This window comes from Stigmatopora argus, chromosome 22 (genome assembly GCF_051989625.1).
Source record: "Stigmatopora argus isolate UIUO_Sarg chromosome 22, RoL_Sarg_1.0, whole genome shotgun sequence".
Taxonomy (NCBI): Eukaryota; Metazoa; Chordata; class Actinopteri; order Syngnathiformes; family Syngnathidae; genus Stigmatopora; species Stigmatopora argus.
The window spans coordinates 3,502,501-3,526,505 of record NC_135408.1 but is presented as its reverse complement, the minus strand read 5'-3'; the positions used below and the strand labels follow the sequence as shown (position 1 = coordinate 3,526,505).

General features: G+C 40.0%; 1 protein-coding gene across 5 annotated transcripts in view; it reads left to right on the top strand.

Annotated features, from left to right (window-relative positions):
• Positions 1-12,261: 12,261 nt before the first annotated feature.
• Positions 12,262-24,005, top strand: part of LOC144067757 (voltage-gated potassium channel subunit beta-3) — a 28,186-nt gene continuing 16,442 nt past the window's right edge. Inside the window, exons 1-2 of one of the 5 annotated variants that reach the window (XM_077591675.1) lie at positions 12,272-12,405; positions 12,477-12,954. In XM_077591675.1, the coding sequence (XP_077447801.1) occupies positions 12,653-12,954 (302 nt within the window). In that variant the 5' untranslated portion in view covers positions 12,272-12,405; positions 12,477-12,652. Of the gene's footprint in view, positions 12,955-16,326; positions 17,713-24,005 lie in introns of those variants that run through there. The other 4 variants (XM_077591672.1, XM_077591674.1, XM_077591671.1 and 1 more) reach the window with 4 other exon arrangements.

Below are 24,005 nucleotides of genomic sequence, written 5' to 3'. Positions count from 1 at the left end.
GCAATTCTCAAATTGTTTATTGAGGTAATTAAAAGGTTAAATATAACTTCCAATCACATCATTTCAGAAGACACTGTGGTCCAGTGGCAAGAACAATGGGTTGAAATTGAAGTTGGAAACAAGTTCAAATCAGGAATGAGTTCAATTCCACTCTTTGCAATTCTCAAATTGTTTATTGAGGTAATGAAAAGGATAGATATAACTTCCAATCACATCATTTCAGAAGTCACTGTGGTCCAGTGGCAAAGACAATGGGTCAGAACTTCAGGTGGACTCAAGTTCAAATCAGGAATGAGTTCAATTCCACTCTTTGCAATTCTCAAATTGTTTATTGAGGTAATGAAAAGGATAGATATAACTTCCAATCACATCATTTCAGAAGTCACTGTTGTCCAGTGGCAAAGACAATGGGTCAGAACTTCAGGTGGACTCAAGTTCAAATCAGGAATGAGTTCAATTCCACTCTTTGCAATTCTCAAATTGTTTATTGAGGTAATGAAAAGGATAGATATAACTTCCAATCACTTCATTTCAGAAGTCTCTGTGGTCCAGCGGCAAAGACAGTGGGTCAGAACTTCAGGTGGACTCAAGTTCAAATCAGGAATGAGTTCAATTCCACTCTTTGCAATTCTCAAATTGTTTATTGAGGTAATGAAAAGGATAGATATAACTTCCAATCACATCATTTCAGAAGTCACTGTGGTCCAGTGGCAAAGACAATGGGTCAGAACTTCAGGTGGACTCAAATTCAAATCAGGAATGAGTTCAATTCCACTCTTTGCAATTCTCAAATTGTTTATTGAGGTAATGAAAAGGATAGATATAACTTCCAATCACATCATTTCAGAAGTCACTGTGGTCCAGTGGCAAAGACAATGGGTCAGAACTTCAGGTGGACTCAAGTTCAAATCCGGAATGAGTTCAATTCCACTCTTTGCAATTCTCAAATTGTTTATTGAGGTAATGAAAAGGATAGATATAACTTCCAATCACATCATTTCAGAAGTCACTGTGGTCCAGTGGCAAAGACAATGGGTCAGAACTTCAGGTGGACTCAAGTTCAAATCAGGAATGAGTTCAATTCCACTCTTTGCCATTCTCAAATTGTTTATTGAGTTAATGAAAAGGATAGATATAACTTCCAATCACATCATTTCAGAAGTCACTGTGGTCCAGTGGCAAAGACAATGGGTCAGAACTTCAGGTGGACTCAAGTTCAAATCAGGAATGAGTTCAATTCCACTCTTTGCAATTCTCAAATTGTTTATTGAGGTAATGAAAAGGATAGATATAACTTCCAATCACATTATTTCAGAAGTCACTGTGGTCCAGTGGCAAAGACGATGGGTCAGAACTTCAGGTGGACTCAAGTTCAAATCAGGAATGAGTTCAATTCCACTCTTTGCAATTCTCAAATTGTTTATTGAGGTAATGAAAAGGATAGATATAACTTCCAATCACATCATTTCAGAAGTCGCTGTGGTCCAGTGGCAAAGACAATGGGTCGGAACTTCAGGTGGACTCAAGTTCAAATCAGGAATGAGTTCAATTCCACTCTTTGCAATTCTCAAATTGTTTATTGAGGTAATGAAAAGGATAGATATAACTTCCAATCACATCATTTCAGAAGTCACCGTGGTCCAGTGGCAAAGACAATGGGTCAGAACTTCAGGTGGACTCGAGTTCAAATCAGGAATGAGTTCGATTCCACTCTTTGCAATTCTCAAATTGTTTATTTAGGTAATGAAAAGGATAAATATAACTTCCAATCATGTATAGGCGGGCCGCCTCATGGTGTAGTGGGTAAGTCACCTGCCTGCGACGTGGGTGTCGAGGGTTCACGTCCCGGTGTCGCCAGTCAACGACTGTATGGTGTCGGCAGTCGGCCGAAGGCCGACTGTCGAACACCACCAGGAACCCCCCCTCCCAACTGTCTTCCGGTCAGCCGAAGGCTGACCGGAAATATTGTTTTGCTGAAAAAAATGACTAAGTCTTTATTTGAATGAAAAAAGGATTACCCATTTACTGAACTACTAGTGTAGTGATTAGTCAAACGAGAGCGGGATTCGAACCCCATCTCCCACATGGCAGTCAAATCCACTAACTTGAGGTCTGTCTGAACCATTGTCTTTGCCACTGGACCACAGTGACTTCTGAAATGATGTGATTGGAAGTTATATCTATCCTTTTCATTACCTCAATAAACAATTTGAGAATTGCAAAGAGTGGAATTGAACTCATTCCTGATTTGAACTTGAGTCCACCTGAAGTTCTGACCCATTGTCTTTGCCACTGGACCACAGCGACTTCTGAAATAATGTGATTGGAAGTTATATCTATCCTTTTCATTACCTCAATAAACAATTTGAGAATTGCAAAGAGTGGAATTGAACTCATTCCTGATTTGAACTTGAGTCCACCTGAAGTTCTGACCCATTGTCTTTGCCACTGGACCACAGCGACTTCTGAAATAATGTGATTGGAAGTTATATCTATCCTTTTCATTACCTCAATAAACAATTTGAGAATTGCAAAGAGTGGAATTGAACTCATTCCTGATTTGAACTTGAGTCCACCTGAAGTCCTGACCCATTGTCTTTGCCACTGGACCACAGTGACTTCTGAAATGATGTGATTGGAAGTTATATCTATCCTTTTCATTACCTCAATAAACAATTTGAGAATTGCAAAGAGTGGAATTGAACTCGAGTCCACCTGAAGTTCTGACCCATTGTCTTTGCCACTGGACCACAGTGACTTCTGAAAGTTTCAGTTTCTAATACATAAATCTCTCTGTCTCTCTCTCTCTCTCTCTCTCTCTCTCTCTCTCTCTCTCTCTCTCTCTCTACAGTACTGTACATATTCTCTCCATTTTATTAAATGTTTTTTTTCAGTACAAACCAATGCGTGTTACTTATACAAGCCTTAAACATACAAATGCACTTATATAAACCTTCAATATACTTATATCAGCCTTAAACATAAATTATAATACAAAATATAGTACTGAATCAACTTACAAATAAATTCAACTTATGAACAATCGCTCGGAACCAATTGCGTTCGTAAGTAGGGGAGCGTCTGTATTGCCATGGTGAGGTTTCACTGAACATAAGTTGTGACTTACATTTACTCCTCCACCAACACACCTAAATCAAATAATCAGGATCTTGATCATTTGGATTCAGATGTGGTAGGAGATATGGAAAACACACTGGACAGGGGCCCTTGAGGACCAGGGTTGCTGTACCACTGCTCTATAACAAGTACCTGAGGGGATGTTGGTGTCAAAGACTGTGCCGTCCTCCAATGTCCCCATATAAATTAAATAACCTGAAACACTTGTGTCCTACCTCATCCACAACTTCTCCCTTGACTTTGGTCTTCTCGTCGATTTTGACAGCTTTCACCTGCTTTGTCACCTCTTCCACCGTCTCTGTGGCTTTAAACCTCTACAAAACACCACAGCGTGATTATGTAATTGCTTATTCAACCATTTTGATGCACAAATGAACCACATTCATTTCCCATGGATGAGTTTTTCCTGTCAATCATTTCAAATCCATTCATTTTTTAAAAATAATATTCCAAAATGTCATTATTGCTTCCATTTTTCTCTTCATAAACTGATGATAAATGGTTATTTTACCATATGTTCAAACTTGAGTCAAAAATGACCCCCTGTGCTATTGTTGAATGAATGTCTGACTTAGGTTTTGTCCAAACCACATTTAAAACTAAAAATGAAAAGGTCCAAGCCCTGCGGTCTTCCTTTAAGTGAAGGGAAAACACACCTAGGGTAAAGGTATGTATTCTATAAGTGTAAGTTTATTCCTTACACCTCCACTGATGGTACTTATTGGATGTGACTTATCCACACAGGTTCTTGTTTTTAAAAATAAACACCAGACCAGTTAGTGTTTTCATTCAAAATTTGAATGCATCATAATAATAAATAAAAAACAAAGCTAATTGAGCAAAGCCTTGAATCCTGGACGCTGACATTTAATTATTACATGGATAGAGAAAATAAAAACTAGTATTTAAAAAATCACAAACAGCTCGTAATGGCGTCGACAATCGTCTCCTTTTTGGCCATTTTGGAAACATTCTTGATGTTTCCCAGCAGTCTGTGCTCGTTGAGGGACTGAAACACACAATGAAATGATTCCTTTTTAGACATAAAGAGCTATAGGTAACGGAATGTAGCCAATTTGTTTGCAAACATTATTCGGTCTCCATCCACGTGGGGTTACAGCACACGATCAAAGCATCCTCCCGTCAAAAGGCACTCTTAAAATGATACATGGGGCTTCAAAATCCCCAAATGAAAACGTACCGAATGCGCTGCATTGTCCCGTGAGAGCTTTATCAGGTGTTTCTTCGGTAAATCGTCACTTCTGAGCTGCTCTGCAGTCCACCCCCGAACTGGCTCCTGGCTCATCCGCCATTTTGAAGTTTGGGGGCGGCCACTTGAACTCTGACCTTGGTCATGCATATTAAAACAGACACAAAAAATACATTGTTTTCATGATGATGTGTATTTAAATCATCAGTTTAGCTCAGGCTAGTCCATTCTATCACTAGCCAATCATAGTTTGTGAAAGCGATGATGTATACATACGCCTATGAGAAGGCCTTGGTGTCAAAATCTGATTGGTTAAAGCAAGAGTTTTATCCATGTTTGTTTTATGCTGCAGGGCCTGCAGAACTGATTGTGAGACTCCAGGTAGATTTCTGACCCTGGCAAGAAATAATGGCTGAAATGTGATTGGTTAAATGCTTAAATATCAAAACACATCTGGAAGCAGCAAAACCAGGGGAAAAGCAATAAAAGGAATCTGACAGACAATTTGGAATTATTTAATAAGTATTCATGGCCATAATATAATTAACATCAGTCTGTGATTCAGATATTTTTTAGGCCAGCAGAGAAGGCCTTGCAGGCCCTGATGTTCCACCACTGGGCAGAAGTCAGATTTGTATGCATGCAGAAATCTTACAGTTCAGTTTTACATGGGGAGAGTACAATATTTGGTCATTAAAATTCCATTTGGAAACAAGTCAAAACATGTTTCCCTTGCCTATTAAGTACATGTACTACCTCATCTCACTGGCACTGAAAAATGATCATTCAATGCCAACGAACCCAGTTCAAATGGATTTTTACTGTCAAAGAGTTAATATTAGGCTTGTACGCAATTGATGGAGAATAGGAGCAAACAAAATATTATGGTTGGATTATACAAACTGTTAAATCATCCCCCCCATATGGCAACACTCCAAAAATGCCATATTTTAGCCAACTTCAAAGAGCAGATCATATTTTCACTGGAGGTGTCACAGGGGTGAAGAATGTGAACATGAATACTAAAACCTTCGCAACAAGGGTCCGGGCCTCCCCCGTGGTGCTTTTTTTTTGTTCCATGCCAAAAGAGCTTCTTGCGAGGAAATAAAAGAAGCGTGAGCCACCCCGGTAGCTCTCAGCGTGAACCTCCGCCCGGATCGGGAAACTCGATCCGCGTGCCAGGCGGATAAGAGCGAGCCCCTGATGAAATTCCTGCATTAGGCCGTGAAATTGCACCGGCGTGTTAGGCAGCATGTTCAACGTGTTTCTGATCACCGTGATTGATTTCCTTCTTGAAGTCTGCTCACCCAAATACAGATGGATGGCGTCACGCTCTTAACCTTTCACGTTATGTCTCACCCTAACTCACCCTCTCACCTCACCTTCCTGCAAAGATAAATCTTTGCTAAAAGCGACAACCACAACACATTACTCAGTCTGTTTGCACAACCTCCAATTGGAGTGCACCCGAAATGACGCTTAAAGGGCCTCTGATGAACACCCAAACATGCAAAAGTTGCCAATTTGAGCTTTTCTTTCCCTCTAATGCTGAATTCAGAGCGGGCACTTAGTGTCATGAAATGCTGTTTTATATTCAGGCTGACCTTTGCGCCGCCAAATCTCGAAGCCTGCCTTTCACGGACAACTTCCTGTTCACAAAACAAGGAATATAATGACTCTAATCTTAACTGTTTTCTTCAAATATTCTACCCCAAGTATGTTTGTGTTAATATGTCGCTAAAAGTCTCAGCCCACAAAACCAAAAAACTGCCAAGTCAACTAAAACATAAGCAAAAAAATCACCTAATTCTCATAGTTTTACAAGTTTTTTCTCCTATTAGTACACTCATAATATTTAGCTAAAAGTAGTTTGGTGTTGATATGTCTCAACTTGTGAAACCAAACAGCTGCCAAGTCAGCTCACATCAAAATAAGCAACGACACAAATTTAACCTCAAATTATCTCATCTCATTTTTCTGAACCGCTTTATCCTCATTAGGGTCTCGGGGGGTGCTGGAGCCTATCCCAGCTGACTCCGGGCCAGAGGCGGGGGGCACCTGAATCGGTGGCCAGATGATCGCAGGGCACAAGGAGACGGAAAACCATGGACACTCACACCCATACCTAGGGGCAATTTAGAGTGTCCAATCAGCCTAACCATGCATGTTTTTTTGGAATGTGGGAGGAAACCAGAGTGCCCGGAGGAAACCCACGCAGGCCCGGGGAAAACATGAAAACTCCACATAGGTGGGCCGACCTGGATTTGAACCCAGTGTGTGCCCAACGCGCTAACCGTTCAAACCACCGGGCCGCCCAACTCAAAATATTATGATTTTAATGATGTAATAATACAATTTACTGAATAAAATTGTTTAATGTTACTGCTTAAATCCCCTAGTATTACAATTTCAATCTCACAATACTACGACTACTCTCATAATATATTAATGTAAGACTTTAATCTTCTAATATTTCAACTATTCTCGTATATTTCTATATTTTTCTATATTTCTTTGGACATTTGTCGACTGGATGTTAAGGATATTTTTGGCAAATTCAAATTTCAACCCGTGACATCACGGGCAGTCTTAATGCAGCATAACTGTGCTTTTAGGGTACATAAGAAATGCAGTAACTCCCCACTTAGAGCCCCAATGCCCTCATGCTGTGTCAGCCTGTTTTGGATGAATGACGGCCTATCATAACGTGAAATTATACTGTGAAAACATGGCTACTCACATCTATTACTGACCGTATGCGTTTACCGCATATTGTGTCAATCTGTGGGGCAGTCAGGGGCCACACCAAGTGTGTGTGTCTGTGTGTGTTTGCATTTGTGTGTACCGTTTAAAGTCTAAAGCACATGGTTGTAATTTGAACAACATCTGGATGCAATATGAGACAAAGGGGAACGGCGCTATGTGTTTGGGGAAAGTGAAACTGTAATCTGGAAAAATGTAATCAAATTACAGGTGGTTAAAGTAATCTGATAGGGAAATTAACCCGTCTGGAATAATTTGATAACAACCAGCACACAGAAGTGCCCATTGAGGAAAGCATTTTCTTTAATGACAGCAATTTGATTAAATGGAGGAGTCGGACAACAAAGAATTAAGTAGCTGAGGTTGAAAGTTTGCAAACATTTGATTGAAAAAGTGATCAGATTAAATTAGTTTACAAGGATGTTAAGAAAAAGTGTCGGTGATAGCAAAAATTCAAGATTAAGTGCAGTTATTGCAGACATTAGACTACGCTTAAAATTAAAATAGAAGGAGAAATAAGTAAGTATATTCAGGTACTATTTTTTTTAATTCTGTGATTTTTTTTTAGAGTAGCAATGATTTAAACCTTTTTTTTTTAATTTCTGGATGTGTTGTCTTCTATCCACGATTACACTTCACTCGCATCGTATGAAGAAATTTCATGGCCCGGAAGTGAAACACAGACAAACTGATTTGTTCTGCAGCGGTCAAGTTTTGGGCCCCAAAACAGCAATTTTTATTTGCCTCAAACCTAACCCATCCATCAAATTTCCACACTTAGTGTGTAAAGGCCATGCCCCAAAAGCAAATATTTTGCAATGGCTTTACTCACTCACCGTGTCTCCCTTCTGCTGCCCACAGTTGGCTGGGATAGGCTCCAGCACCCCCGCGACCCTTGACAGTATAAGCAGTATGGAAAATGAATAATTTATAAACTGCTGCTGTCTTGTGGCTATTTATAGGCATTGCATCTTGTAATTATTGCTCTAATACAGTGTTTAAGTGTTAAATTGGATTGGATTGGATTGGATAACTTTATTCATCCCGTATTTGGGAAATTTTATTGTGACAGTAGCAGGAAGGGGGGAATGCAGATAAAGAGAAAAAAAACACAGTTACAAGTTAGACAGTACAGTCACAAAGGCCACAGAACAACAAAGCAAACGCACAAAGTACCAAGCAAATTAAAGTAAATGGGATCATTAAGAATCACCAAATCAACTCATTAAGACAGAAAAGCAGCAAAAACACAAAACGAACAAGAGTGGACGGAGCTACCGCCACCGGCTGCCACTTGAACGGCGCCATAATGATGTCTGTCACGGTCAAAAGCAATCAAAAACAAATTTTGGTCTTATTTTTTACCCATAACTGTTCAATACAAATGTTGTAAAAACCGATTAAGGCTCATTTTCCATATGTGAATTAACTATTTTTAATTAGAAAACCACAAATGGTTTATTTCTTATTATTTCTTTAACATTCATTAATTCATTCATTCATTTTCTGAACTGCTTTATCCTCATTAGGGTCGTGGGGGGTGCTGGAGCCTATCCCAGCTGACTCCAGGCTAGAGGCGGGGGACACACCCTGAATCGGTGACCAGTCGATTGCAGGGCAAAAGGAGACAGACAACCATTCACGCTCACACTCATACCTAGGGGCAATTTAGAGTGTCCAATCAGCCTATCATGCATGTTTTTGGAATGTGGGAGGAAACCGGAGAACCCGGAGAAAACCCACTCAGAACATGCAAACTCCACACAGGTGGACCAACCTGGATTTGAACCCAGGACTCCCACTGTGATGCCAACACGCTAAACACTCATCCACCGGGGCGCTATTAGTTTAACACATATTTTAAAAATCTGTTTGTTTTCCGTTTTTTCCCCTTCAAAAATTCAGAAGAAAAAAACAATAGGCAAAGTGCAAGGACCATAAACCGCCCCATCTCTTTTCTCTACTGCTCTCTATCGGAAATATTTTGAAATTACAGAGTAGTGTGATTATTTTTATTTTTTAATATAGTACTAAATATTTTTCCACACCTGCTAAAATGTAGTACCAAGAAAATCTAAGGTAATCGTTCTCACTTTAAACTTTTAAGACAGCAATTGAGCCATTTAATATCTTAAAAACCTATTGTATGTGCTTTTTCAAAATTTCATTATACATTTCATCTTTTATATCGAGGCTGAGAGAGAAACCAATTACATGGAACTTTCACCTATGTAAATTTAGAAATGTGCATTTTGTGGCTTGAAAGTTTCAGATTTTGGGACGCATTACAATTGTGAGTCAGGGCTGTATTTATGATTGGCAGGGGAGATGTTTTCCCATTTTCTAGTTGAGTGTTTCATGAAAGCCTTTTAAGCACCATGCAAAATTCATGACCTAAATATGACACACAACATTGTGAGCTTTTGTTGGTCTCCTGTTTAGGGTTTGATAGCTGTTGACAGTTCCTCTGAGGTTTTATCAATTGCATCATGAGCAGAATGTGCTTGCAGGCCAGAGGTTCCCTACACCTCATGAATTATTAATTTTTTTTCTAGATTTTCTGAAACAACAAGCTCTTAGTGTTTACATACTGTACTGCAGGCCCATATATATATTTATATAAAATATTATATATTATAAATATATATATATATATATATATATATATATATATATCACCTGTGTCAAATTGGCGGCCCGGGGGCCAAATCTGGCCCGCCGCATCATTTTGTGTGGCCCGGGAAAGTAAATCATGAGTGCCGAGTTTCTGTTTTAGGATCAAACTAAAATGAAGAGTATAGATGTATATTAAATTTCCTGATTTTTCCCCCTTTTAAATCAATAATTGTAATTTTTTAATCATTTTTTCTGTGTTTTTAGTTCAAAAATCATTTTGTAAAATCTAAAAATCTATTTTAAAAAAGCTAAAATAAATATTGTTTTAGGTCTCTAAAAAACTGAATATTCAGGAGTTTTAATCCAGTTCTTTTAATCCATTTATTAAAAAAAAATATCTAAATATTATATCTAAAATGGTCCGGCCCACATGAAATCAAGTTGACGTTAAAGCGGCCCGCGAACCAACCCGAGTCTGACACTCTTGCAATAGATGATCCAATAAGAAACAATACAATATTATACAGAATTATATTGCAAAGGCCAACTTGAAATCCTTCCTCTTTTATTTGTAACTACTGTCCTCACTTAACACCCCGGATTGGTCACAGGGAAATCATAGGACACAACCATTATTTAATTTAAGCTAAAAAGTGGACTCATCTTCATGTCTTTCGATTTATGGCAACACACACAATGTGGTAAAAAGAGTACTACATCGTGGGTGCAAGATGGAAGCTTTGATATATTTACTTTTTGTTGCAGTTGCATAACAGATGACTCAAAACAAGAGTGAAGCGTACTAAGCCGAAGCGCCATGCATTGTTACAAAACATCCAGCCCAAACATACTGCATTTATTTGAGCAGAATAATGTTGACTTGATCCACCACTAATCTCACCACTTGTGAGGACGCCGTCATGCAAGGGCACCGTTGGTTGCGATATCTACCTAAGAAGATCAAGATCGACCCTGTCACCCCCCACCCCCTTCCTCCCCAGCTGCTTGTACGACCGCAAGAGCGCTTATATCGGCTTAATCCCAGATGATCTGCGCTTTCAAAAGCCACTGCACTGCAGAGAGAGCTGGACGCAGATGTGGCCTAGACGCAAGTGCGATGCTAAGTGAACACAATCCCAAGATAAAACACGTGCATGAGTGGATTCTCACATTGTCAATGATTTTGACTTTTCTCAACTAGTGGAATTTCTTCATGCATTCCTCCCCGTGGAAGCTTGCGCCCATTTTCTTACATCTTTTCTATTTGACCTTTGACCAGAACAGGAAATACTAGAATTGCTAAATATTTTTAAGTGAGAGTAGGGGAAAATACAACTATTATGAAGACCTTTCCTGTTGTTAAATTAATCAGATCAAACTACACTGTGTGTAGTTCAGCAATTTTCAATACACCACATGTCCACATTGACATGTGAAATTGATACCTACAGACAATTCAAAGTAAGGGTCGGAAACATAAGATTTATTGCAATAATGTTGCCCATTTTTAAATGCATTTAAGAATATATGTATATATATTTAATATGCTTTTGGTAATTATCATAAAATAATTGGGAAATTGATTTTCTTATTAACTAGTATAATAGAGTTGAATAAGGACGTGCATGGTGTCTGTTTTCATCATTATGTAAAAGGAAAAAAATCAGTGACTAACTCGAATTTTCTTACCTGTTGTTAGACAATCTTATTTGTCACTTCTCTTTTCCACATGAAAAGAGTGCAATCTCATCAAAACGTTAATCTGATTACAATGGAACGCCCTTATTCATTCTATTTTACGTTAAATTTGATAGTCATCCTAGTAACATCAAACAACCTTGGGCCTCTTTTCTAAAGAGCTAAAGCACTGGTTTTGTCAAAGGAGTAGGTCATATGCAATGTTCCCTCTAAGCTGCGCGCGTACGCAATTGCGCACTACTCTCGTCTTCTCTGCGCACAGCAAATCATATAGGGCGCACAAAATAAAATCCCAATTTTCTCTTTTTTTTAGCTGTGAGGCCCATTCATAGATATTAATCATTACATTTTATTATTACTAAATCATTTATGTGTAGTAGACATGCACCTGCTTGTGGGAGGTGTGATACTGGTGTGTGCCCATAGCGAGCAATGATGATGTTGCTCATACCAGTACTCAGTGTGCTCAGGGAGGTTGTCTTTCTGCCCAGACAAACAAAAAATTAGATGGAATATTGGTCATATGTCATGTTTGAGCTCGTAAGTCAAAGCAAAAAATGGAGCGAAATTGCATCTCGCATTGCAATAACTCCATAAATTGTGTGCTCTTAAGAAACCACCTTATTAGTAAATTGCACTGAGTTCGACTCACAAGTAATGGTCTCCTCAAACAATGTTTTTGGACATTGGCGGCCCGTTAACTCTCCAAATTTGGCAAAATTGCTTCCAAAGGTGAAGGTCAGGATGCTGAGCTGCATCAATTTGGCCTCTTCCAGATTACACGATGGCAGCAAGGGAAGAGCTACTTCATTTGTGCGGTAATCTCAACAAATGTAAGCTGGCGGGGCTTGAGCACAAATCCCCCCGCGTGCTTCCTTTGGGAGATCAAGAGGGAAAGATGCAGATTGCTTTTATTTCGATTCGTTTTTTATTCAAAGAAGCGCCTCACATCAGTGGCATCCATTGTTTTCCGCTGACAGGTGTGTACTTTGTTTTATTTTCGTCTCGGCCGTCGCCGAGAAGCAATCCGCCACTTTTTGATGTCTCGCAGGGCCTTTAAGTACTTCTCGGAAGACATTTTGATTCCCGCCGTCCTCCAATCTTCACAAATCTTTGTCAAGACGGCAGCGCCTTGCTTCGGTTCAAACTCGCCGTCTGCTTTTGCCAAAAGCTGACGCAATTAAGCCAAAGACTGATTTGTTCCAGCATTTTTTCTTCAGGATAACAATGTTTGCCAGCCGCGGGGGCACGGGAGGAGGAAAAGGGGGAAAGTACTCAGTGGAAGACCTCTACGGCATCAGTAAGAAGCCCAAAGCGTCTTCCTCCTCAGGGAGTATCGTAGCCAAAGCGGGCGGAAGTCGGAGCAGCAGGACCAGCCCGGACCCGAAGAGTGAATCCGAGGCCCTGGCGTCGCAGATCCTGGTGGCAGCGCACAGACTGGTGGAGCGCCGGAGATTGGAGCTCTACCTTAGAGAATGTGGCCTCTCGCTGGCTGACTGTGAAGCGGAGCGCTCAGCCATGTCGTACAGGTGAGAATGTCCATTTACCTTTCCCACCAAAAACACAACCAATATCATACCTGTCAACCTCTGCCGATAACTGCCCTTATAAATGATTATGATTCCCCTTACAAACCCCCAAAAAACCTTACAAACACCGTACGACTCGTACGGTGTTTGTAAGGTTTTTTGGGGGTTTGTAAGGGGAATCATAATCATTTATAAGGGCAGTTATCGGCAGAGGTTGACAGGATAACTGCCCTTATAAATGATTATGATTCCCCTTACAAACCCCCAAAAAACCTTACAAACACCGTACGACTCGTACGGTGTTTGTAAGGTTTTTTGGGGGTTTGTAAGGGGAATCATAATCATTTATAAGGGCAGTTATCGGCAGAGGTTGACAGGTATGAACTTGTAATGTTCGGATCCGATACTCAGTATTGGCGCATGATATAGCCGTTTTTTGGAGTATTGTGCAGTATTATTAGATTTACTCAGATGCCTGATTTCAAAAGAGTCAGGTTTTTTTGGGTGCTGTAAATCAAAGCATGGGGCAAATATGTCCACTGAGTGAGACAACTTCTCTTTATAAACTAACGATAGTAACAGAGAATTCGGTCATATATTTGTAAACAGAGTATTTCTTGAAGCAGTAGCAGCAGGACTCACTTTCATGAAAATAAGATCATTTGTCGTTTACTGGTTACATTGTTTTTTTTTTTTTGTTTTTTTTACTGGTCTGAAAATATAGGTATCGGATCAGCTTTAGATCAGTGTCCGCAAAATATATCGTGAAAAAAATCGAATTGGAAGTAAAAACATTGCTATTCCAAACTGCTACTTGGACATACAGCGTTATTAAACTGTGCCCGAATGCTTACGGCTTTGAATCATTTTGCTTTCTTTAGCATTGTTTCAAAACTAAAGATTTTTCTATTTCTGATACAAAATTTGAGGGTTCTGAATTTGTGTAAAAGTGTGCCTATGAATGCATTCGGTTTAATTCTAAACATTTAATCTGCATTTTTAAGGTAATTTCAGGAGTTGTGTTCAGAATTTTTACTTTGGAGGTATGTCTTCTTTATTTAGGTTACATATCATAAAGAATACCATACTGGAAAGTAAAATAAAAAGTTTTAAAAGGGGGAAGCTGGTTTTTGAGTCCAGTTCATATGTTAAAAGTGATTAGGAAGAAGTAAAAAATGTGTTAACTTTTTATGTAAATGCATCAATAGAAAAGAGTACATCTTAGGCAGAGAAAACACATTTATAGTTTTGAAAGATTAGGAATTTGCTTCAATTTATTTAAGTATTATATGAAATTATTTGAATACCATAAAGAAGACAGAAATAACTGATTTCATCTTGACCACTAGACGTCACCATCGCCACGGGAACTAACTGATTGTAAGAAGTAGTATGTGTTTAGGATAAGAGATTGCTAGAGAAAGAAATAGCCTCAAATTCATTACAATCTGTGAAATATGATGGCTCGCTAAGGAAAAATAACTGTGACTGGGCGCTCGGCCTTTTTCGGGGGATAAGTGACCCCTGGATTCCTAGAACAATTTGTGTCAGGGCTTTTAATACCCACACGCACGTCATATTTTTTAATTCACAAGCATTTGAAGTGGAAAAATTATTTGCGTGTGGCTATAATGCTGCAGCCGATGGGGTTGAGCTAGTATGACTAATGGTGGGGGTCATAATGTAAGGTTGAAGACTTAATGCAGCTCCAACCCAAAAGGAATCATCAGACATTTGATGGAATTTCCAAAGCTGAATGAAAATAATCTTGACACTTTTTGAAGATGGCTGGTGTGGAAACCTGGATTCCCACTGATGTTCTAATGTCAATCTTTCTTTGACAAGCTCAGCAGGGTCAGCATCACCCAGGGTGGGGTGTGGGGGATAGGATTTGGACATACTGGGAGTCAGCGACACATGTTTGGACAGGCGCTCTTTCAAGTGCTCAGTTAAGCTATTTTGGGATATAAGGCCAATCTGTTCTCTTTATTTGTTTCTTTTTTTACTTAAAATGAACATAACACAAAATTGGTGGTGATCCATAATAGATGAATGAAATAACAGTGTTCATATTTTATTTTTAAACTTGTGTATGACTATTTATGGCTACCTCCAAGTTCAATTTCAATTTTATTGTCAGATTGTCATATGTAATTTTACAATGTAGTACCTAAAACACCATTCCTCGCAGACCTGATGCCTCAAAAGACTAAAGGTTAAATAAAACAATACATAAGCTGGCTAATACACTACAGCAGGGGTGCTCAATACTTCGATCGCGATCTTCCAGTTGATTGTCAAGGTACATTTGGTAGATTGCATGAGTGCAACATTTTGGCCAGTCAATTGGTTTATTAATTATTATTATTTTTTGAAGGGACCAATTTGGCTCTTTAATGAGCACATCAGACTCTCTACCAAAAACAACTATTTATGTCTGGAGCCGATAGCCTTCCCTAACATAAACAAGCTATGACAGTTACTCATTAACTGATACATTAATCATGGACACTTCAAATGTGTGCTGCAATTATATGCTTCAATGCGGACAGGGGCCGTCTCATATCGTCTCCCACCTCGGTGCCGAGCGAATACGAGTATTTTTAGAGCAGCAACACACTGTCTCTCTTTTGCGCGGGTTTATTAAAATGCACAGCGCAATACGACTAAAGTTGAATTATACATATGTGGTTATGCAACATACGTACATCAACATAAGTTGTAAGAATGAATGAATTGAGGTTGGCTGCTTGAAAAGTAGATCACGAGTAAAGAAAATTTGAGCAGGGATGATCAATACAGGAGATAAACTAATATCAGAAATTCGTTTCGCGAGGTGCCAGCATTACCTTGGCCATTTTCTGCACTACAATAAATACAGCATATTTGGATAAAATAAATCCAGTACCAGTAATCATTTTATATATATATATATATATTTGGAACCATGCAGCCAGCTTTTCAACTACACAAATTAACTGATTTTAAGCGCGACGTTGAGAGAATTCTCCGCATTCTTTATTCCAATTTAAGTCAAAAGCATCTGTTGGCAGATGCCAGGGAAACATGATTAAATCGCAATTGTATTAGAAAACCGACTGAATGACGCAACTGGCAGTGAATCGTTCCGTTTTATTGACATTGGACTGGCCTTCTATCAGCATTAATGGCACCCAAACTTCTGGAAGCTAGATTGTATTCCATTTCAGTGTAAAGTTACCAGAAGTTCCATGCAATCTGCAGAGAGCTCCAAAGCAAGCTTTCTGGCAGAAAACGATGAACATGCGCATTTTTAGTTGCAGGTGTTGCCGCTGTAGTCCTGCGCAGTTTTCTTCACCATCATCATTGCGAATATGATGTACCTGAAGATATTGCAGTAGAATAGCGATGGCTGCTCATTCGGATAAATGGGTGTGGTGCTAGAGGAGATAATCTGCAGAGTTGTCTGCGCATATTGGAACAAAATGTTCACCAGTCGTGATGCGGCTTCATTTATTCCCAATTCGGCCAAGAGGCATAACATTGCATAAGCCGCACACGCATCATGCGAGGACATTTGTTCACCCGTGTGATGAATGAGAGAGAGGGAGAGAAGGAGAAGGGAGAGAGCGGTTGCGCGGTGTGCCGTCAACAATTAGGGGACCTTCTGGAAAAAGCGAGGAGCAGGGGTGGGGGGATATCCATTTGAAAGGAATGATGACGGGATGACGCTGACTGTGGGCTTTTGCGGCTGATTCGCGCCACCGCCATGCCAAGTGCATTTTTCTCCGTGCAATTCCGTGCCAGGGGACCAAGCGGGAGACCCGCGCACAGCGTTTACGGCTGCTGCCAGCATGTCCGCCGCTCCACACGCTGAAGGAGGTAATCAAATACATTTGATGTGGCTTCCCTCCATCGTCTGCTTTTTGTACTCATGCGTGGCCATGTACTGATCCCCCACCCCTCGAACATACGCTAGTGTTTTCCCACCTTGCGACAAACGAGAAGATTTTGGGGAAAATGCCGCCTTTCGATGCCGAGCGTGAGGATGTGTGCGTCGTCGCTGCAGCACGCCGGCGAGCTCTCAGGCTCAAGGCGGGAACGACTCAGCTTAGCTGAAGAGGAGACGTTCATGTTTGGAGCTCATGCTTGGGGTCTCCCTAAAGAGCATCCTGCAAAATCTACACGCACGCATCCTGGTGTGTTTTTGATTCTGAAGCGGACCACCGCCCTGATGTTGGTTGAGTGTTCGAAAAGTCAGCCACTCTTCCGACAGCTTTGCCTCAGCAGACAGGCACCTCTGCATGTCTCGTGTTAGAGGCTGGACATTTGGCTACACTCCCTCCCCCCGGAACTCTCAGGCAAAATCTTTAACCCAGGCACGAGCGGCGCCACTGATTCAATTGGACGTTAGCGAAGTCGAAGGTTCCACTCCCGAAGTCGCCTCCGGGAAAGCAGGGTCAGGATGCAGGTGTCCTTCGCCTGCACCGAGCACAACCTCAAGAGTCGCAGCGAGGACCGACTTTGTGGCCTTCGCACTGCTCCACCTCCTGGGGGCAGCGGCGGAGGAGTAGGAGGAGGCGGCGGAGGAGGAGGCGGCGGCGGAGGAGGAGCGGGCGCCGGAGGCGGCGGAGGAGGAGGGAGCGGCCAGGAGCGCAATGGCAACTACACGTCCCAAGGGTCAGTCAAGGCCAGGGAGGGACCCGGGTCGCGGCAGACCCCTCAGGGTCACGCGCACATGAAGGAGGCTATCGGGCGGCACACTAGTATGAAGTACAGGTGAGTGTGCTACAGGTGGAGAGGCTCTGGTTTTCAGGGGCGTGGGTGGGCTTTTGACCTCCAAATAACAATCCATTCAAAATGAGTGGACCCCTGCCAGTTCGAAAGGGTTGGAGGTTTATTGCCGTCAATGGCAGTGAATGAGTAAAGCTCAAAAGTCACCAATTATATGAGCCCAATGATTCCATCTTTACTGGTAGACTCCCATGATTCAATTCATGGACATCAATTGATTGAATACTATAATACACGCATTCAGTTATATTTCAAATTTTAAAAAGATGCAAAAGCAATCTTGATGTGTTTGGCAAGAAAATAATTCTTGGAAACTTAACACCTTATCTCAAAGATGTCGATCAATTTGCTGCATTGTTATCATTCTGATTGCGCCTAATACTCAACCCAGATTGGTTTTTGGTTCCGCACTGATTACAATGCACACAAACAACAAATTGATGGTATTCTGCTTCTTTTTAATGCTTTGTGAGAACGTGGTGTATTTGAACCACAACACACTGCACAATTATCAGTCAAAGACAATCATGACTCGGCCAGATTTTCATAGGCGTGTACTCAGCTGATACCTTCCCCACTTTTCTCCTTCATATTCCTTTTGTTTATTGGAGGATTTGCTCCACAAACAGCTAGCCTAATGAATCACTCCTTCTTTCCTAAATCTCGCAACAGCAAAAGCTTGCATTGGCATCTTGCCGTCATAAAAGACGTCCGAGACGTGACTGTCCTCGGTGATGACCACATAGCAGAACAATGAGTAAATATTGAACGGGCTTAATCCTTCTCGTTCAATTTAATTTCCACCAGGGAAAGGGCAAGAGGGAAAATACTGTTTTCCTCTGAAATGGCTTTCCCAAAGGCTACGATAGGGTTGGGGTCAGGGGTCCGAAAACCACTTGATCCTTTGAAAAGCTCTTGAACAAGCTGTGAATGCATTTTAATCTGGTCATATTGTGTGGAAATTGTAGTCATTCTTTATTTTTATGCAGGGGGGATACTTTATATGCAAAAAGGTGACATTGAGGTCGCCGTCAAGCATTGTGGAATATATTGTGCAGGTTGTCTACATGTGCATTAAGCTCAGCCCCCTCAGCACTTCAGTTACGAGAATGTGTACAAAAAAAAACCATGCCACTGCTGGCATGAGCTAGTTTTTCAAAGTCCCACTATCACATATTAAATGATAGAATCTTGTCAAACAGTATTCAATAAATTATCAAAACTCACAAATCCATAACTATCAAAATTTTACAATAATGATTGATGTAACAGTTTGCCTCTCGTTGCACTTTAGGGTTTCCCTGGATGTCCATAAGGATCCCAAATGTTGTCCAGGAGACCCGATTAATCACACCTTCTTATATTTAACCTGAACGTGTTCAATAGTTATCCTGATAGGAAGTCACCATGAAATAAAGAAGAACTCACACTGAGGCTGCAATTCAGTGCACAAATCAAAAGCCCTCCATGATCGTTTCAGGTGGTCCTGTGATGTGATGAACATCTCAGGAGGTCTTATTGCCTGCGTCATTCGTTGAGACACGTAAAGATATGGAGACGACACAAAGCTCAATACTCTACCCTAGCTCACTGTTCAGGTTTTGGTTTCCTATGCAGCCTTGTTAGTAATACTCACAAGTATGCACTTATTTCATTCATTCGGTTATTGCTGTTTGCTTAATTAATGACCCGTGACTATGCAATTCTCTCCCTCTGTATAGTTGAAACCAATGGTGTAATCGAAAGTCAAATATATCGGCAGAGGGTATATGAGTCAATGGGAAATAGTAGTGGAGACTTATTGTCTTTATCGTGCGATGAGTCGAAATATAAGCATAGTGAAGGGAAAAGGAAAAATGAATAATTTTTCATTTGAAAAAAGTATTTTTTACTGCTGGATTTTTTGGATACTTTGTTAGTAACCTTTCTTTGGCAACACATTATTTGCCACTTGGTCAAAGCAGCCTTCAGTCAAATGTTATTGATCCAAACAACAGAATATGCTACTTAGTATCTGCTCTACTTCCTTCTATGTGCTCAAACCACTCAATTCAGTACTCGGTCGGATGGAAAAAAAAATCTAGAGGCTTATTTCTGCAGTGTTCGTGTGGGACCAATTTCCTATACGACACGTATCAGCCATGGTTATGTACTCAATACCTGTTAAACAATTTTTCTCATTTAAAGAATAAAAAGCTGGCCACCACAGCAATGAAATTAAATGGATCAAAAAAATAACTACCTGAGGCTGGCTGTTATGTCTATGGCAAGAGGGGGAATAGGACCCAATCACAGGGAAGCAGGCAAGGGCGAGGGAGGTGGTGCCCAAAGCAAAACTTTAATAACTTAAACAGGATCTTATAAAATAAGAAAGACTTAGAAATCAAATCACAACCAAACCTGACAAGGGGAGACACGGGAAAGCGAGAAACGAGGCACATGGAACATGGATCGAGGTAACGTGGAAACATGGCCTAGACAAACAAAATCAGACGATGCGACTAATGACATAACAATCAGTGGGGTTTAAATAGACTGATATGGGTTGATGAGACAATTAGGAACACCTGGGAAACACACGAGGGAGCAAGCAGGGAATACACCAGGGGCGGAGAAACGACAGCTGAACAACATGGGCAATCACTCTGACAGGACACCAGAGGGAAAAAAGCATAAAACCAAGCAACTCTAACACTGGCTTCCTGGCCAAGAGCAAAATAGGATGGGGTACCCATTTTTGGTTCATTCCCCCCTCCCCCAAAAAATCTACGGGTTGTGCCTCAGTGAAGACCAATCTATTGAATCCAGTATAGTACCGCCTAAGGTGATAGCGGGCCTTCAAGCTGTGCATTACTAAAATGTCCTCCTCAAAGTTCCTCCCAGAATGACCTATGCCTCTCCAGGAAGCTTTAAAAAGCTTTTTGTGTGGCCAGATAGACAAAAACCCTGCAGAGCACAACAACAGCAGGTCTGAGTCATAAGGTATGAAAACATAAAAAACAGCTTCTTCTTTCTGGATTGAAGTGCGTTGACTTTTATTAACCGAATACTGAAAACAATTCCATTTGTGTGCACGTATAGTGTGCTGTAATCCAATAATAGGGACGGGGTTCCAAAAGATCGTTTTCAATCACGATGATAATACCGCTTCCATCCTTTCTTCACCCAGTTTGCTTTTCACGGATGGTGTTTTCAAAATGAAACCAAGCGTACAATCTGAGCCTCTCATGCAGCACGCGGACCTCTTGGATTATTCTCGCCAATTGGATATCCGGCACGAAGTGGGGAGCGCCATCATCGATCCGGCACGTGGCCATGTAAACACATTGCATTGAGACTGATTCTAGTTTATCGCATTGTTGTTTTATCAGCAGTGCACAGTCTGCACCGGGTGCTTTTACAGCATGGTGACAGTAATCAAAGTTCGAATACAGTAGCCTTTGCAACACAGACGTTGTGGAGCAGGAGTACAGATGTGACACAATTCACACCTAGCAGATGGCACCTGTCATTACTGCTGTTTTCTCATGTTTGCTGATCCCCACAGGTTGCCTCATTAACCTGAGTAGCACTTAGTGACAGTCACACTGAAAGCGTATTAGCATCTCCTTCTGGAATTCAGTTAAATGTGTTGATTTTATCACGTCTCCAAGATGGGCCAAATAAAGAATACTACAGTGGTGCCCTGAGTTGCGGGTGACCCAATTTAAACATTTTTAAAGGCTTTTTGCATTGATTTGGTAGCAGAAACTCAAATTCCGTGAGTACAATTGCAGATTATCTGGTTTTTATCACAAAGCACTTTTGCCAAACACTGAAAATTCATGCAACACATGTAGATGGAGTTTCAGCTATCGATTATTCATATAATCGATTAATCTATCGATCAATTAGCTCAATTAATCGAGTGATCGGATAACAAACATTTAATTACATAAATAGCAAACAATAAGAAAACATTTATTTTGACCATTGGTGCCAATAATGCACTTTCAAAAGAGCATTGAAGGTCAGTACGAAATAAAATATGAGTCCATCTTCAAACGCCACCTAATGTGGGCCTTATTTAGTACGGTAAACAATACAGACCATACAATGTGTAAATCGAATATATATATATATATATATATATATATATATATATATATATATATATATATATATATATATATATATATATATATATATATATATATATATATATATATATATATATATATATATATATATATATATATATCAAAATTTCCCATTTCACTTTCTGTATGAATACACGAATGAAAAACTTAAATAAATGATTTACATTTCTGAACTGACTTTAACCTATTCTCAAATCTGCCTTGCGGATCGACTGTTTCGCTGTGGCGACCCCTGAGGGAATAATTCAAAATCCGTCAGTCAGTAGGCAATGCTTATGTCATACTCACCACCAGAGGGCAGATTATTCTTCCAAATCAATAAAACCAAGTACAACACTTTGAAAACAAACCATTAAAACACCACTCTAATTAAATAATTATGCAAAGCAGCAAAATTGAATTTGAATCTTTTTCTTAAATCCAACTACTCAAATATAATCCATTAATCATAGCAGCTCTGATAACAATAGTTACTAACAAGTGTATTGTCACTACCACGTAGTATAGAACAAATAATATTACAATATCAAAACAGGAAATTTCATGGTTACATTTTTTTTAACTATACTATAACCTTTTCTGTGCATGAGGTCTAAAAATAATACCAAACAAATCATGCGAGTAATGAGTGTGTCAACCCGTCTTCCTCGTGGTTATTTGTATTGAGTCAGAATTAGCGAGCTGCAACCATTTATGGACCAAAGAGCAATGAAAAAAATGGTTATGCAAGTCATGCAAGTCACATCAACTACAAGTAGGCTCTTTTGAACCTGCAAAGGTATACATTTGCAAAGATAAGAACAAAGGATCCATTTTTTAACTTGTCACACAGATCCCTTAATGACTTTGGTAGAATACTCAAATACAGCTCTCTCTCTCACACACACACGCGGAAAAATAAACAGTGGGATGTAAAGTCAGTCTACAGCTGATGTAAAACTATATGCCCATGTAATATGAATGAATTATTGTTGCGAAGGGGAAATGAATGGTTGTGACGTGAGTGGGTCAGTCCACTCGAGCATGAAATATGCAGAAAATGCTTGGAGGACTGTGGCATGAATGCAGCAGAGCGCCACCTAGCAGGATGAGGGAGACCACCTCATTTCCTCTCATTAACAAACTAGATGTTTCCATGAAACCATGGAAACTAGGTATTTATTGTTTTTGTAATGAAGAAGAAACAAAGAGCAGGGAAGGAGGTCAAATTATTTCCGGCACAACTTTACTAGCCATAATTGGCTATTTAAAAGTTAAAGGGTTTTTTTGGGCAACATTGGCATCATTTATGACTCCATTGTGTATACTACTCTTGTGTTTCCATGGCTGGAATGAGTTGGGGAAAAAAGTGCCAATGAATTTTTCCGCCACTTTGGTTACCATTAACGCTGTCCCCAGAATTGCTTTTTCGCATCTATACTCTGTGGTGTGCACGAGAACTACAACGCAACTTCTCAAAGTCAACATTTTGTAAGGGCTAACATGTTTTCCAAGAGTGAATGCCATTTCGAGTACTTCTGCTGCGGTTAGAAAGAGTAGTGCATTATCATCAATTAGCATTGTGATTGGAGTTTGCTGACATTGAGTCTGCTACTCTCTCTAAGTGCACTTCAACTGTGCATTTTAAAAACCCTCAGCAGGATAGAAACGAATCATAGAACCTTAACAGCTTTGACAACTTTTCCACATACTCTCATGCACACATGCTCTATTTCACCTTCATTTCATGCCCTGAATGACCTTCATTAGGCTTCTTGAGGATACCACCATGCTCATGGTCGTATTTCAAAAGACTCAAATCGGCCCTTTGCATTGAAAAAAAACGAAAATCATAGTATCGTATCCCTGGCCTCCTTTTTCTTTTTCGCAAGAATAAATATAAAATATTTTATATCTAGAAAGCTTGTCAAAAGCCCAACAAAGTAATCTAAAATCCTTTTTTTCTGAGTAGGTGTCTGCTTTTAGTGGAACGGCTCACAAATGTGGCTGCCACAGACAGTTTGTTAAAAAAAAAAATCAAAAATCATTTTCAGATCAGTCACAGCCCACTTTGTATAAATTGGAAGAAAAAAAAACATATTTATGCATCCTCGGATATATATATATGTGTATATATATACATATATGTATATATACATA